This window comes from Zerene cesonia, chromosome 18, assembly GCF_012273895.1.
Source record: "Zerene cesonia ecotype Mississippi chromosome 18, Zerene_cesonia_1.1, whole genome shotgun sequence".
In the NCBI taxonomy this organism is placed as follows: Eukaryota; Metazoa; Arthropoda; class Insecta; order Lepidoptera; family Pieridae; genus Zerene; species Zerene cesonia.
Window position 1 is genome coordinate 5,044,567 of NC_052119.1, and position 18,596 is coordinate 5,063,162.

At 33.6% G+C, this 18,596-nt stretch overlaps 1 protein-coding gene across 2 annotated transcripts in view; it reads left to right on the plus strand.

The window, feature by feature from the left end:
• Positions 1–18,596, plus strand: part of LOC119833995 (alkaline phosphatase-like) — a 73,212-nt gene that overhangs the window by 36,389 nt on the left and 18,227 nt on the right. For both annotated transcript variants that reach the window (XM_038358264.1, XM_038358263.1), the window contains exons 2-4: positions 10,511–10,673; positions 16,367–16,448; positions 18,339–18,480. In XM_038358264.1, the coding sequence (XP_038214192.1) occupies positions 10,577–10,673; positions 16,367–16,448; positions 18,339–18,480 (321 nt within the window). In that variant the 5' untranslated portion in view covers positions 10,511–10,576. The remainder of the gene's footprint in view (positions 1–10,510; positions 10,674–16,366; positions 16,449–18,338; positions 18,481–18,596) is intronic.

Sequence of the window (18,596 nt, forward strand, 5' to 3'; positions counted from 1 at the left end):
ACCAAATATTTAGAACATGAACTCAATACTGAATATTTCATATTTGTAACAGATGAGCCGGCCGCCCGGAGCAAACTAGATAGATAGTTTCATCATCAAGCTACATTTGTCCACTGCAAGGATACACGCCTCCCACGATGGTTCGAGCCATAGGTAATTAAGCCATAATGCGATGGCGATAATCTACCTCGCTGGCCAAATGCTGGGTGGTAGATATCACATGTCGTCAAATTTTGAAATGCCGGTTCTCATTCAATATTTTGCTACTTTTCCGAACAGTGATATGATATAAATGATGATAGAAGTTACTTATATAATATACGAAATTACCTTGGATAGTAAATCAATCTTATGTATAAATATGTAAAAAAACATTTAAATAAACCTTAGAACTGCAAAATTATAAAACGCGAAGAAGTCGTTGAAAATTAAATTTTTTTTTATTTTCTGAATTTTCTTCAGGTATTTAAGATTTTTACATAATTATCTCGCAATTTATCTGCATCCGAATATGTTTCGCTAATCAATTCACTCATAAAAACGAGGACAAATCCAATTTCGTGAACGTAATAAAGTTTTGATAATAAGGATGTAATTACGTACGTTCCAGATAATAGGCGAGTCGCGTTATTACGAGTCCTATTCTAGAAATTTAATTAGCTCGTACCTTCACCTATATTTTATGGAATCACCCGCTTTTATGATAAATAATTTTGTTAAGTTTTATTAAACATCCACTGATTACAGAGGTTTTGTTACTAGTTTCAAAAACTTTTCATGTTTACGCAGTATTAAAGGCTAAATCAACGACGACAGAACACAACTGTACTGTATTTTTCTGGAAATATAGAATTGTCGTTTGTTGCAATTTTATTGTACAAGTATTTGACTCGTGTAATCCTATGTCGTGTTATTGTTAAGGAAGTACAGATGCTGACAGTCTCAAAATAATATTTCTATTGTATTGTGTTACTATAAAATATGCTTTCGATTTATTATAGACTGTAGCAAAAACTCTTTACTCTTTTTAAGAAAAATTGCGCGGACAGAATATGCAATTTCGTACGCTTATAGGAGGGCAGAATTCTAATATATATTTTTTTAATGCCTGACCGACAATCGTTCGACAAAACAAAAGCAGTGGTGGTTTTATTGGTGAGAACCTCGGACTTCAAAATCAATAAGGCGAGGTTCGAGACCGGGCGAGCGTGCAGGAAATAAATTGATTTTTAAATTTATCTGCACAAGTGGATAACATAACTGCTTAAAACGGTGAAGGAAAACATCGTGAGGAAACCGGCATGTCAAAGAATTAAAAGTTCGACGACATGGGACATCTGCCAACCCGCACTTGGCCAGCGGGGTGGATTATGGCCTAAACCCTCATAGGAGACCTGTGTCCCAGCTGTGGGAACATATATAGGCTGATGACGATGACGAAAAATTCTCCTGAAAATAACAAACAAAATTTAAAAAGAATTAGCAATATCGGTCGAACTGTTCATCCGTGGTGCCGTAACCATTACTAGGGATTCATTTTTAATGTGGCAAAAAATCAAGATCAACGCATTTCCGCATTTAGGTGTAACCCCTGCACATGTTTATGGCCAACTGTAGTGTGGTCGCTGGCGATCACGCGATCTACCAACTCTGTTGCCAGCTATAACATAAAAAAATGGCGGAAAACTAAATGTTTATATTCAAACATTTATCCTTATTACTCTCCAAAATGAAGACGAAGTTACAATAAGACAATATTATAGCTTATTTTTATCATCAGTTTATTCAGTATAAAGTCTGACCTACAAAGGACAAGAGACGAAACAAAGAATAATGGCTCTGAGTAAAGAAGAAAAATATAAATTTTCGTACAATAATTTTTGTAGACTTTCCACATTAACATTTATTTTGTTTCGAAATGATAGACGTCTGGAAATATTGCGATTTTGATAACTTATATTAAGATTCCTTATCAAGAATATTTCTGCGTAACTGTGTAATTATGTTTTGTATTTTTCTGGCAATCCATATTTTGTGAACTTCTCTCAAACATTATTAAATATAGAAGCACCCTGTAAAAACCATACCATATAGAGTGGGATAAAAATATGGTTGTAGATCTAAGGTTCCAAAGATTACATGCAATATGCATGGCGTAATGTCCCATATATTATCTTATGCATATAAAATGGAAAGAGAAGAAGGAATTCAATGGCTGAGTTGGGGTCACAAGTTGCGGAGTTGTCATGACTCAGGCTTCGCCACGGTATGGTGATAGACACAGGTTTGAATCCTGCCTCGTGATAAATTTTAATACATTAAAAAAAACAAATATTTATGCCAAATTGAATGTTAGTTAACTGATAAATAATGTAAACAAGACTGTTATTATGTACATAATTTGGTTTTTCTCCTCGTTATATTCGAGAGTTTGAAAGTTTCAAACTAAATGTTTCTAAAACTATAAGCAACAGAGGTCACTGGCATACATATAACGAATATTAATAGACCAAACATTTTTTTCAGTTTTTAATTTCCATTTAAAGACAATTAGAAGCAATTATTCATTTTTAAATTCTGGCTGGACATGAATAGTATATCTTTATGAACAGTGTAAATATTGACTTAAGAAAAATATATCATAAATTGATGGATTACTGTTCAATATAATGTCCTCGGGGATTTTCCAAATATTGGTCCAGACTTGTCTCATGAAAGTTATATAAAGATTTTCCAAACGCGTCTGATATCTAGGATAAGGTCAATATATCCTTTATTGAAATATTGTACTGAGAGTTTAGGAAATTGTCTATTTATGTTCTTTTATCAATACCAATATTAAAAGATTACTGAAGAGTTTGTGTGAGCCTGAGTCTGAAGACTATTCCTCTGTACTGGACTGGTCCGATTTAAAAAAAAACATTGAGTTTTAGATAGTCCATTTCTGAAGGAATTTAATATCATGTACAATGTGGATGAAACCGCAGTTCGTTTTAAATGTCATTAATGAACAGTATGATAGTTAATTGAGCAATATTAAATGTTTTATGATTGTTTTATTTTGTGTTAAAACTAAATTTTTTTTTTTATTTTTGCAATTGTTGTTATTTTTATAAGGATTGCAGTTGCAAGTGAAAATTACACTGATCAACAAAAAAACTTTTTTTCTATGTAACAAGAAAAATTTTGGCTGATTCTATTAGGAATAAGGTCAAATAGAATAAAACTGGTAGTCTAAAGTTTTCGATACGAATAGTTTTATTGTAATATTATTTTTTTCACTTTTCTTAAATTACAAGTTATTTTAACAAACATTAAATTATTATCAATGTTATAATATTAATACAAATACTTTTTTTATAATTTTCTCCTGTATTTCGCGTCAGGAACGTCCCTCTGTAATCCCCAGCAATAACCTGCCAGCATAGTTGGACTCTATTTTCCCTGGTATCGTTTTTTTATGGTAAAAATGTCTTGGTGGAATCGTTCCCCGCTAACGGTACCCAAGTTTGGGGGAAAAAGTCTAAATGTGAATGTAAAAAATGTATTTTTAAGGACATATTACAACCTAAGGCGTAATAATTCTCTAAAAGTTCCTGGACAATAGTTTTATAGTCATTTGATCGGTGATTTCCAAGAAAATTTTCAGTGATTTTTATAAATTTTTTCTAAGCTGGTTTTTCCAGATCATCGAATCGCTCTTTAAATATATCATGTTTTATCACTTGCCTGATTTAATGACACACAAAAACACCCTCTTTAATCTTGGCGTTGGCTTTAATCACTGATTTTAGGGAACTTTTCTTTTAGGTATTGAAATCCAGCGCCATTTTTTTCAATTGCTTTCACAAAGTTTTTCATCAGACCAAGTTTTATATGAAGAGGTGGTAAAAATATGTCTTTAGTTTGTACTAATGGAGTGTGTTTTACATTTTTTAATTCTGGAGTAAGAGATCGCCTTTCGCGCCAATTTTTCTTAACGTAATGGTTCTTCCTATCCCAACTGTCCCATTCGCAAAGAAAACAACAAAATTTTTTATACCCAAGTTGCAATCCTAATAAAAGGGCAACAACTTTTAAATCTCCGCTTATTCTCCATTTATGTTCGCCATATTGAATCTTTTCTAAAAGAAATTTCATAGGATTATTTCATGTTAGCACCTTAACCTACCGGTACAGAGGGAAGATTATTGATAAGTGCCGGAACACAGAAACTAGTCCGAATCAAATTAATATACATATGATTTTGTGGAGAGGTTAGGTAGATATTTCGAAATTACTGCTTACTTTTCTTGTTACAAAATCTTGTTGATCAGTGTTATAGCATACTAGCTGCGCCCCGTGGTTTTATCCGCGTAAGTCTGTATCCCGTAGGAATATCGGGATAAAAAGTTGCCTATATGTTATTCCAGTTGTTTTTTTTTTTTTTCTTTATGTCAGGCAACTGAGCTGGTGGTTCGCCTGATGGTAAGCAAACACCACCGCCCATGAACATTCGCAAAGGTAGGGCCTCTGCGAATGCGCTGCCTGCTTTTTTGGGGTAAGGGAAAAGGAATGGATTAACGACTGGAAAGAAGGAATGGACTAGGACGGGTGAGGAAAAGGAAACGGGCCTCCGGCTCCCCCACTCATCGTACGAAACACAGTGGCATGCCACTATTTCACGCCGGTTTTCTGTGGGGGTGTGGTACTTCCCCGGTGCGAGCTGGCCCAATTCGTGCCGAAGCGTGCTCGAATCCCACAATAACAAACCAACTGTCTACGTACCAAATTTCATTGCAATCGGTTCAGTAGTTTATGCGTGAAAGAGCAACAAACACACACACATCCTTACAAACTTTCGCATTTATAATAGTAGGATTCATGTTTTCAACAAAGTTCAATGATTCAAGCGCAGCATAAACAGGTATTTTCTAGAAAAGCGCACTCCATCTTAGACTACATTCCCTTACCAGCAGGCGAGATTGTGATCAAGCGCTTCGCTATCGTAATGTAACTATGAAGATTTATTTTTAATATGCGACGTAAGAATAAACTATGAAGACTACTACTAGAATATAGTGGTAATTATATAAATATTATATCTTACGTGTTAAATAGTTATATTTGGTATAAATCACAATTATTAACAACACCATCGAGATAACATTTTAAATGATACACGCCATTTTGTCTTAAGTAAACACTTCGAATATAATAATTAACTTTACACAGTTGTGAATAGTTCGAACAAGTAATACCGCGGAAACTCCTTCAACCCTATTAATGTTCAATCAAACTATGTGAAACAAGCTTTCCTTTGCTTTATGATGTTGGATTACTGATTGAGTAGCAATATTGATGTATATTTTATACATGTATTTATTTATGTCATTATACAATTGTCAACGTCGATTGTGCGATCTCAGGATAGATCTGTAAGCAAAATATATTTCTTGCCACTTTATGCATAATTTTTCTATAATCAATAAAATTGTTACATTCTATAGGTGTGACACCGTTAAATTTTGCAATGGGCATTCAATACGATGGGACAGGTCAAGGTCAGCTTATAAAAATATATTTCTTGCAACTTTATACATAATTTATTATTTAATTACTTTGTAAAATAATCTCGTTATGAATTATTTTATATTTTTATAAAAATAAAGCAGTGGTGGCTCAGTGGTGAGAACCTCGGACTTCAAAATCGATAAGTCGAGGTTCGAGACCGGGAGCGAGCAGGAAATAAATTGATTTTTCAATTTATCTGCACATGTGGATAACATCACCACTGCTTAAAAACGGTGAAGGAAAAACATCGTGAGGAAACCGGCATGTCCAAGAATCAAAAGTTCGACGACATGCGACATCTGCCAACCCGCACCTGACCAGCGTGGTGGATTATGGCCTAAACCCTCATAGGAGGCCAGTGTCCCACCAGTGGGAACATATATGGGCTGATGATGATGATGATGATGATGATGAATTATTTAAGACAAACAAAACCCTAACATAGCTCACTGCGCCATGTGGAACTTTTGGATGAGTCCGCGTTTTGGCTCTGTACGTCATTATGAATAGGAGGCACTGGTTGTATACTCGACTTTTTAAACTCTGTGGTATTGATGACTGAAAATCGTTTATTTATTTCGGCCGACGCAGATGTAATTCAATTACTAGTAATATCACAAAATGTTTCTCTTATTTTATTCATCGTATGAATAGACAGCCTTCTAAAATATATATAAATTTTGCAAAAATCATAAAGGTCAATTTTTATGTATTTGGTATCTAAAAATAAACATTCATATTTTAATGTCTAGCATGGGTCGTAAATGACCGGACAGAAGTTGGAATTCAGCGACGAGTAAAATTAAGGCAAAGCACGTGTCCACGACTCTGATTTAACCGGACGGACATTCCAGGAATGTCCTTTTTCATATTCAGCTTAGCAATTTTGCTGGCCCATGACAGAATTCTTTTTATTTTATTGTTTACCAACACAAACTACGTATACGTATTTGAGAATCTTTATAAAGTATACTGTATACTGTATACTGTAGTATACTGTATACCTCACAAAGATAAATAGCGTTTATTCGTGCGCAAAATAATTTGTCAGGACTACTCACGAAAATCCTTTTGCTACTCAAATAAGACGAAATTATAAATGAGTTCAATGACGCAGCATTTAAAATATACGTATAGTAAATTCGGGTCAAGTTGCGCAGAAAAACAAAACACTTCTTAAGATTGCTTATAGCTATTAATCACATCCCATGTTCCCCCCGAGACGATATTTTCCAACTAAATGTCTCCAAACACTATAATGTATGAAGAATGTTTCGCCATTAGGCGACGGATGTTCAGTGAAAACGTCTTCATAACAACTCTTAGTGATAGAAACGGGTGATTAATTTTAGCAGCGAGATATTTATTGACAATATCACCATATTATGCTAATGAACTCTTATGACTTTAATGGTTTCCATGTTTAGGTGTATACGACTATATTAAATTATCAGAAACTAGTAAGATCGGTTTATGATTTGAAATCAATAATATTTAGGTAAGGAATGCCATATTCTGTGAGTTATTATCATTAACATATCTAGACAAAAAAACTATGATATCTACCTGCGTCTACCATGCTAAAATCTAAATGCCATTCAATCTTATCAAGTCGTCTTTCTGAAAACTGTGGCATGAAATACATGACTTTTAAACTTCTAAAATGCATGTCCGTTAATTAAAAGTTTCTAGTAATGCCTGTATAGCTATTTTCTTATATAGTGATGTTTTCTCTTTATGCTTCAGTATATCTTTGCGAATCTATAGCGCCTCTAGCTTTACTAACATGGCATAAAAAGGCTGCTTTATGAAGCTAGGTACTAATTAGTAACGTGAACGAACCTAGAGTACTATTTGTGTTACTAACGAGCGTGTAAATGTAAGCTAACTCGGAAGGCGGCAATAAACCGATATCGTGTTGCGTGACTGTGGTTATTTGCTATAAACCAGGGTAGCTATAAACCCGTGATTAGGCTTTGTTTTTTCCATGCTAATGCTTTTTATGATCTCATTAAACATTTTATACCTTGGATTACATTCTACAATGTAAGTACACATGCAATTTGTGCAAGTTATATTGAAAATTTAATAGCAACAGCACGCAGTATGACTTGTTTCAGCCCTAAATGTTCATTAGAGTACATCGTACTGTTCAAATCTTTTATTTATTTTATTTATCAAAATCACATGCCGTTACAGGTTACAAATCCTTATCAGATATTTAATTTTTATTACAAATATAATATACCATTGACAATTGAACATTTGTGTTGTTTGATGGTTTAATTTGACTTACAAAATGAAACAAGCATCAAAGATACGTTATTTTGAAGAAATTCATATTTATCATCGTTAAGATGAATGGACAAAATGCGATAGCAGTTTAATTTGCTACGATGTAGCAGCTATTTCAGCATTTGCGAAGTATTTTTAGTCAAAGTACCGGCACTCGACATTCAAAAGATTATAGTCGAAGAATCTGTTACGAACTCAGGTTATTGCATTCCCTTGCCTGCTTTGGACATAATATAATAATACACATTTATAGAAACCATTCGCTCTTCGATGTTCCGATAGCACCTGACAAACAAATAATGGATATGTTCTTTGTAATTTATACGTGAAAAGTTTTAAATTAACATCGCGTAAAAGGTAAAGTTTTGAGTATACCACGAGCACTTGAGAGAACCAGTAAAGTTCGTGCCGTCTAAACCTAACTTCTGAAAGACAAAGTAACTCCGTATTGCAGGAAGAATTTGATGTTATTTAGCCCGCGGATGCTTTGGTAGTTAATGGATTAAACTATTTTAAAAGTTTAAGGACAGTTGTTTGTTGTTTAGCGATTTTGCTGCTTTATAAAAAAAAAACTATTAGATGCGGCACGTGATTGCGTGAACAAGAAAAGGATAAGAGTTACATGAGCTGGAAAAACTAACATTTAAAAACTTTCATAAAACAGATTGTGTAAGTCAGGATCATAACTATTAATCCTACTATCCTACTTTTCCTACTTATAATATAGATGCGAAAGTTTGTAAGAATGTGTGTGCGTTTGTTGCTCTTTCACGCAAAAACTCCTGAACCGATTGTAATGCATTTTGGTACGTAGACAGCTGGACAACTGGAATAATATAGAGAGCACTTTTTATCGCGATATTCCTACGGGGGGACTTACGCGGGTGAAACCGCGGGGCGCAGCTAGTTTAAAATAAATTATTACAGCTATTACAAAAATTCGTCTTTTTAAGAGCAGTCCCATAAATCAACAATAAACAAAAGAGAGCTATAATAAAGGACTGTAGAAAAACGAAAATTAATAAAAAATTTATCGAGTGCAAAATTTATTGATGCATAAATAAGCCAGTTTATATATCAATATAAATACAGAACAAACTTGCGTTTACAATGTGGAAAAATTCGAACAAGCGGTTAAAATGATTTAACGCCAAATGAATCAAACTGAAAAGCGTCAGCGATATATTAACTGAAAATGATATTTTCGATTCGGATTTCATGAAGCGTGTCCACTGATCGTAAACAACCGACTAGTGCTAACGATAACCGCATATTGCGGTCAATGTATTTGTCACAATCTATTATGATAACCAATTTTGTCAGATGAGCGTAACTATTTTATGATAATAATAAACGATTGACGGCCCTTTCAATTTTGAATACAAATATTAGGGTCTATGTATATCTATCTTTTTTTTTAATTTCATTTTACCTTAATTATATTGTAACAAATATTAATCTCTCAACTAAAGTAATTTTGCAATATTTTAAATTAATACGTTATGTTTAAATAAGTGAGAACCTACTAAGTTACGGTCTACTAGTCATCTTACATAGTAAATACTGCATATACTTATAATTTAATGACGTAATTATTATCTCCTTACATACACCATTTTAATTAACAATTATAAGGATAATTTTTAACATTTTATTGATTAGCCGTAAATTGTAATAAATTACGACTTACTTTGACGTACATAGCAATATTACCAAGTGAACACTGAACTGATCAATAACGGTATGATTAATTGCTCAGCACGGCAAATAGCTGTGCTTTGCTAATTATAATATAACAACATTCTGCCTTATTAGCAGTATCTGATATTAAACGAAGACTGTAGATATGGTAATAAATAATTAAACATGACATACGAGAATTTGATTGACCTATTTCTTTTATTATAAGCTAGTATAGTTATAAGCTAGCTTTACTCGTGGCCCATGTTTTCTTTTCGCAAGAACATTCCTTGTGCATTAAGAAAAATGTGAAATAAATTTATACCAATTAGTCGAGACGTTCTCAAATATTACGCTTAGCGACAGACATGATTCATTCTTATTTATATAGATTATAATATATTAAGGTTCAGTCAGTATTCGGTTTACAATGTTAACATAAAAAAGGAACTGATTTGTGAGGTATGCACAATCTGTTGTTAACTTTGCATAGAGGGTACATAAAAATATTTGTAATCTGTATGCGCGGCCTTTTGAGTCTTTCTCTGAAATTAAACGTGGCACCGAACAGTTCGTTTCACTTATAAACTCCCAAAATATCACATAATTAAATACCCGTTTCTTTTTTAAAGTAAAATCATAAATCCAAATTATGAAACATTAAGCATTTACAAGATATACTTTAAAACATTATGAATAAAAGATTATTATTAACCTGATTAAGAGAACTTAGAATAACAATATCATATTACCAATGATGTACTAGTATTTTCTTGTGTTTGATTTATTGACTGATTTATACTCTACCTACCAACTGCGGTGAAATAGGTGGAGGTAGTTCGCAAACAAAAATTTTGGTATGACCTTCAAAACATCTTAGTCTCCCCGTGACCACGCTCGCTGTAAAGTATTCGAAACGTTATAAATAAAAAAAGTGTTTAATTTTCAATGATATACTGTTTAAAACAGTCTCTTGTTACAGATGTTCCACGGTTGAAAGCATTCACGTGAAGAGCAGAAGACTCAGCACCCATGAAGCTTGCCAACCATGAGTGCTTGGTGCTGCGTCGTGATCATGGTATCGACAATTAGTACCGGCGTGCTCTCTCCCGCGCCGATGAACGCGGAAGTCAAGGAAACTTACGGTATGAACATTTGTGTTTTTTTTTTTTTTTTTTTTTTATGTCATAGTCGGCAATGGAGCTGGTGGGTCGCCTGATGGTAAGCGCTACCACCGCCCATGAACATTTGGAGAGGCGTAAGGTCAATTGCAGACCTTTCGCCTCTACAAATGGATTGCCGACTTTAATTAGGAAGGGATTAGGAAAGGATTGATGAAAGGACTGGGGAGGGTAAGGAAAAGGATATGGGCTTCCGGCTCCCCCGCTCACCGTACGAAACACAATAGCAAGCTATTATTTCACGCCGGTTTTCTGTGGGGGTGTGGTACTTCCCCGGTGCGAGCTGGCCCAATTCGTACCGAAGCGTGCTCGACTCCCACAATAAAAGAATTAGGAAATATTCAAGTGGCTCTTGTATGAACTACAGAGTACTATGAATTACGTATCTCTTATAGTATATACTTCTTTGTTTAGTAGTATTTGGTTTATGTGGTGGATTTTTTATTTACCCTAAGACCTTCAGGTTTACACTGAGTATTATAACAAATAGTGTATTTTCTAAAATATACCGTAATGTTACCGTATACATCGTTCATTAATCCATATGCATTCGATGTGACACCTTAGAATTAATGTAAAAATAATAACTTTCATGAGATGAGATACAAGGACAATACCTTCTCCTAATTAATTAAACAAATTATACTACAATAACATTGAAGAAAAAGCAATTTATATGTTAAATTGGATAACATTTACTTCAAACATGTGTCGGTATTAACAACGACAAACAACGAAAACTTGTATTTCCTGAGGCAAACAATGTACTTAACAAAACTCGACAACCGAAGTTACGCAAAATTACACAATATAAGCATAACGTTAAAAACTTTTTCAATAAATCGTTTGAGACTATCTATGTCTTACCAAGTGTATATACCATTATCCACTTCAAAACTAAATATGTGCGTATTTGACTTTTGTGAATGCTAATAAATTTGAAAGGTCTCAAAACTGACATTATACTACAGGATTACAAGACTTATTTAATTGGTTTATGTTTTACATTCATTCGAAATACAAACAAGTCGAAAGAAAAACAACAACCCAAAAGAAATTCTCGTTGAAATGAGATGTTTCACAGCGGTAAAAAGTAGCTCACACTGTAGCCTCTCAGCTATCCCCAGACACAGAATTCAAACGAACACACTTTGACATTTATAATAATAGCTAGGATAAGGATTGCAAAAATTCAGTCTAGACCGTTTCTTTGTCTCTGTCGGTGGACAAACGATATTATATCGGAGTTAGCGAAGTTGTTTGGCACTCATCACGCCTCCTCGAGTGTCGGCCGGCTTTGAGGGTACTCGAATACATTTTTGCAGCTCGTAAGTTACAACGATCCTTGAACAGGTGCTTGAATCACAAAGCGGATCATGAAGATAATATAGACATTTCTATATATAAACTTTTATTTGTCTTGGACAAACTAGGTGCTTGTTTATTCCTTGATGTAGCGAAAGGCAAAAATATAATGAGAAAACTTCTCGGAATGGTTTCTCTCCGCGATCGTATTGGTGACAAGATCACATAAGTATCGTTTGCACATTACAGGATAATAAATTAAAATCCAATGAATTTTAGATACATCATTTACCATCGGCTGGTAAAGCATTAAAAAAAGGAAGCGCTGACATACTTGTCTACTAAAATTCTAATCCACAAAATTTTGATTCTGTGTTAGAAGTCATCTTAGAAACTATATACGCGAACCTTAAAGAGCAATGTCAGACTTTGATACATTTGGTTGAGAAATTAGTATATAATTTTCTAGCATTGGAAAGGTTTTGAAGAATGGCCATGGTTAAAATAAACTCGTCTTTTCTGTCTATGTTGATATGAACACTGATGGACTGATATTGAATATTTTCACAGAAAAACCAAAGATGAAGGCATTATTAGATTATTACATGTTAAAACCAATGTAATAACAGAATAATTCAATAATTATGAAATAATTCTCACGACATTAACTATTATTATATAATTCTTAAGCATATCAACATCTGATCCTCCTCTGCTTATCGGATTTTGTAGATTTTGTAAGACTATTTTATTATTTACTCCGATAACAATATTAAATCAATCTTCGTAATATACAAAATGCCTTTTCGCGGAGCCTCAAATGTAAATATTATTTTGGTTACGAACACGAGTATTTTGTTAAATTCGTGCGTTGTTTGCTAAACAGTTAAAGCGAACTGGGTAGATTAAATGTTTGAATCGATATATCATGGAGATTATAGCATTGCTTTGAGAAACACGTTTTGCATAGAATCATTTATTATTGATTGATTTCTTCATTATTTACTGTGTATGTACTTGTGTGTACAGTTAAGACATAGTTTAGTTTTTTAAGAACTTCATACCAAAATTTTCATTTTGTGTTAGCCTTTGAAACTATAGACGCGATCCTTAAAAAACAATGGCAGGCTTTGATACATTTAGTTCAGATTTTTCTTTCATCATTTGATATTTTCTATGAGAAAAAAAAATAACTTAAAAATCCCTACGTATGTCTCTGAGTAATATTATCAAAAAATTGTATTGAGAAGGTCCACAAAAAGAATATTTAGATTGCAACAACGTTTAATGGAATAATTGTGTATCTCATATATATAAATTCTCGTATCACAATGTTAGTCTCTATACTCCTCCGAAACGGCTTGACCGATTCCTCTGAAATTTGGTAAGCTAATATTGGGTAGGTCTGAGAATCGGCTAACATCTATTTTTCACAACCCTAAATGATAAGAGTAAGGCAGAACAGCGTTTGCCGGGTGCAGCTAGTCTATATATATAAAATTATCGTGTCACAATGTTAGTTACCATACTACTCCGAAACGGCTGGACCGATTCTCATGAAATTTTGTGTGCATATCGGGTAGGCCTGAGAATCGGCTAACATCTATTTTTCATACCCCTAAATGATAAGATTAAGGCATAACATCGTTTGCCGGGTCAGCTAGTAATATATATTATATTACGATTTCAGAAACTCGTTTAAGCTAATATAACTGCATTTTAATAAGTTCGTATAGTACCTACTACCAAAAATTTAATATTCATGAAAATTAAAAACAAAGAATGAATACATTGGCAACATTTGAATAGCGAAATATGGTAAAAGCCACTTGAAACCCAAAAATGAATGTTTTTTTCTGTGGCTCTAATTAAAATAGATTTTATTTGTAAAATGATAGTAAAATAGCACGTTTCATATAACTGACAATTTTGTGCGCTTCATTTTTTACCAACTATTATTCTACCATTGTTCTTTGTTCAATACCATACCTTTTCATTAAAATGAAACTAAACGAAAGAAACCTGCAGGTACAATCGAGAAAATTTTGTAGATTCAATGGTTATTGAAAGCAAACAGCAAAGATTAATTTCACTATCACTCTTGCTGTTGGAATGCAGAATCCAATCCCAAAATCCGTATCTTCTAGAATCTAAGGCGCATTTAAGTTCGTGTCAGCCATCCGCAGCTAAACCAACGCAATCTAAACTTTAAACGATACTCAGTTGCAGAAAATTGTATTCTCTGGGCATTTATTAAACACTTTAGAGCGTGAGCGAAATGTATTCAGGATATATACACTTACCAAGTTGTAGCCAGAAGACTTAAAATATGCTGCATTGTTCATTAAATTGGTCGTTCTCTTTCCACAAACCGTGTTATGTATGAGCTAAACTAATTTACATGCAGCGTTTAGGGGTAACGTGGAATGAACGCTATCTACGATACTAGATAATGGGATTCATTATGCGAGTTTATTATTTTACTTACTACTTATATACATACATAATTTCAAAAGCGGAGAGGACGTTGTATACAACTATGACATTAAAGCTAATTATGAACCTATTTTATGTCACAGCGGATCACTTAGCTGGTTCGCCTGATGGTAAGCGATCACCACCGCCCATGAACATTCGCAGAGGTAGCCTGCTTGTGCGAATTCAGTGGGGGCATGGTGCTATCCCGAATTCATGTCGAAGCGTACTCATCACATCGATTAGACTATCAAACTTATTATTTTATAATTATATTAAGCTATTTAAATTCTTCATGATACTTGAGAAATAACAATACCTATAAGGTCAATCACTAACATTTGAATACTTCATTATGTTAGAAAATAATAGAACTATTATTTAGTGAATCATTTTTATTTGACCTGTTTGACAGCCTCTGCCGTGCTGTGTTCAAAACTCGAAAAGTCTTAGTTTCGAAACCAAGTAGGCAGATAAAAGAACTTCGTATAAAAACTAGAGAACTCTTATACCTTCATTACGATTTCCCGTAACGCGGCCACTATAGTAAAAGCTAGTGGAAAAAGCTGATCACTTTGTTTGCAAGGAATATTGATCATTGAAATACAAACCGCACAAAAACATGAAATTGCACTTTATACTTACAGCGAACTCCTATTCATTCTTGACTATAAATAATCATGAAAAGAATTTGAATACATTATGAATAAAACTTTCAAGGTGATATTAAACTTTTGCGCGATTTACCGATAGAAATCTATTTATTTTATAGAAGGAAAATGTTATTCAGCTTTTCCTTTGTATAAATAAATAAAATATAATCTTCTCTTTGTAAGGTCACTATAGCAGCTGTTTATTATTTTTCACATCAAAATGTAGGTACAACAGTTAATCTTCTCATCTGTCTGTTTTCAAAACGGCGAATTATGTTGTCAGTATTCATTGATTTTTTTAGTAGGAATGGATTCCTGAATCCATTCCTAAAACTTATAACAGTTTTCTGCAAAAGACTAAATTAAATGATAAAGCAAAAAACTTGTACGGACTAAATCCTTTCTCTATATTATAAATAGGAGTGTGTTTTTGTTTATTTGCCTTTTTTCACGTCACAACAGATTTTATGGTTTTATATCTGGAGGTTGTTAGGAGGCTAGATAATGGCTGATTTTCACTGCGGTGAATCATCTCATCCGTGGGAATTTTTATTTTCAGATTTTCTTAGATACCTTATTAATGTACCGCCTCCTTGGCACAGTGGTTAACGCGTGAGCGTAGAACCGAGGGGTCCTGGGTTCAATTCCAGGTGGGGACGCACAAAAAAAAATGTCTCGGTCTGGCAGGACACAGAAGGCTGATCACCTACTTGTCTCTAAAGAAAATCGATCAGTGAAACGGATGTACATCATCTGCCCCATACCCCACACGGGACTTCACTTATTAATGTAGGCGACGACCCAAAACGATGGAGGTTCTTAATTCTACTTTATATTTTTGGCAACGTTGGCACTCGACTATTGCGTGGGTTTTCAAACGATTGGTATTATTCTTTTTGCATTTGATAGTAAAATGACTGGTCTCAATTTAGAACTTGGAGTACTACATCCCCCAGATACTTCGGTAACCTTTATAATAACCTGAATAAGTTTATATTTGCATAATTTATGAATATTTCTATGTTATGTTATAAATATAATATGTAACATACACGATAAAAAAGCGAGGATCCGGGGTGAACCGCTAGTTTTAAACGTTAATCACATATATGCATGTTATATATAGATCCATACATTACAAATTAATATTATAATCGTGCATCTTTTTAAAAAGCGCCGCTATTGTATATACAATATAATTTGTTTATTTTCTTTTTTCTACAGATCGCCAATATTGGTATGCCCAAGCCCAAGAAACGTTACAAAAGCGCCTTCAATACGCCACTGGAAAAAACCCAATCGCCAAGTAAGTTTATAATATTTATCTAATAAATTAAATATTTTATAAATATGATAATTAGAATCTTTATTGATAATAATATATTAATACTTAGAATTATACTTAAGCCTCTTTCATAATTTTCTTACATTTATAAAGTCGCGTAAAAAGCATAATTATAGCTACAATAATTGTTGCGCTAACCTTATCTATTTCTTTTAAAAATGCCCACCTCAATTAATTTAAATATTAAAACAGAAACTGCTTCACAATGTGTCTGTTGTTTTTCATCTTAATTATAAAGTAATTTATAAAACTTTGCAATCTCATTTTGTTCGAATTCCCCAAAGATGCGGGGACCATAAAAAGGCAATTGTAATTTATCAAAGAACGACCTTACGAGCAATTTACTCCATGTAACGAGTCCGATAAATTAATAGCCCAAAATAATGTGATCCTCCAAAGATTTTACTTTAATGGTCAATGTCAACACGTTACTTATCTTTTATTAGATTTATTTTATTAACGTTGTATTCGATAAAATAAAGACACATTATTATTACATTGGAATTATATTATTATATTATTATTTAGACCGTAGCCGTATTAAGACAATTTAAGTTTAGAAGTCAGTTCATAGGAGTGTACATAGTCGAAAGTGAAGTACCGTGTCTTCTAGTGGGGTTTCGGGGGGCAAATCAAAGCAATCATTGTTCCATTGATCGAATTTATTTGTGGACAAGCAGGTGTTTCTGTGTCATGCCTGACTGAGGCATCCCTACCGAGAATCGAACCCGTCGCTCATGCGTTAGCCACTGTACCAAGGAGGCGACACAAAGTCGAAGATAAATGAAATTGTTGTATTTAATTTATTCACGGCACGACATCCATTCCACAATACAATATTACAGTTGGAAGCTTTTGTACCGCTTTCTCCAATAACTCAAACATTGTTTAAACTTCTTCTTTAGCTACGAATCGTCTTTGAAGATATGGTAGTTGTTTCTCATGTGTTTAATAAAATAAAGTGTTCTCGAAGGTAAACCTTTTTTTTGGGTCCTAAGTATTATAACAATGATACGATATACAATTAAAATGTCGAATATTATGGCAATATAATATATATATTTTGGATACTTATAAGTATTGCTATATAAAATTTATTTAATAACCTTACTAAATAAGAAACATGAACATATAAAGTTAGTATCTAGACCGTACTGAAATATGAGTAGGTGGTTTAGATTTTTGACCCATTTAATTACCTACATAGTATGTGTACAAAAGGTGTTTATTTATGTCGCACGTAAAAGGAGCTCTCTCTAATAAATTTCAAATTCAGGACAATCATAAATAATTCCGCGCGAGAGAACTGAGATGACGCTTCCCATCTTTGCATCGTTAAGTGCGAGGTTTCGTAGGCTCTGTTATGATATGGGAATTTAAATGAAGATCGTTGCTCCTTTAAACCGTATTTATAATTAATTTTGTTTTTGTTGGAGTTAGTGAGCTGTATTTTTTACTCCGTCTTTGTCTGTTTACCTATATCCAGCAAAACAATTTTCGCAAATATTATCATGTTAGTTTATTGTCTCATTTTATTTTAATTTTTATTTACGCTAACCTACGCTACCTAAATCTGTATTTCCTAAATGAAACTGAATACAATTTTTTTGTTATTTTTGGACCTTTCTTTTGGTGGTCTTCCTGCTAGCTAATTTGCATGATGGTGGAAAATAAAATAAAACAATTAAAAACGTGAATTATTAGTCACAAAGAGACAAAACTATTTTACCTACGAAATTAAAATTGTTGCCATCTTCATAAAATGTTTTTGCTTCAGCTAGGGAGAACTATTTATTACCTAAACATGACTGTATTCTATATTGAGTTTGCTCACACTAAACTAATTCCCAGGAACGTGATACTGGTAGTTGGAGACGGTATGAGCTTAACAACCGCAACCGCTGCGAGAATATTGCGAGGACAACGGCGTGGTCAGAGCGGAGAGGACACCGACTTAGTGTGGGATACGTTCCCTGCTGTTGCATTAGCTAAGGTAATGTCTTCTTGGTTAGCCGCTGGTTTGCTTGCAAAAGGTATGTACGTGGTATAGTAGTGAGTAGCTGTTGTGTTACGTAATGTACTGTCTGATTCAGCGCTGGTTTGTTTGTA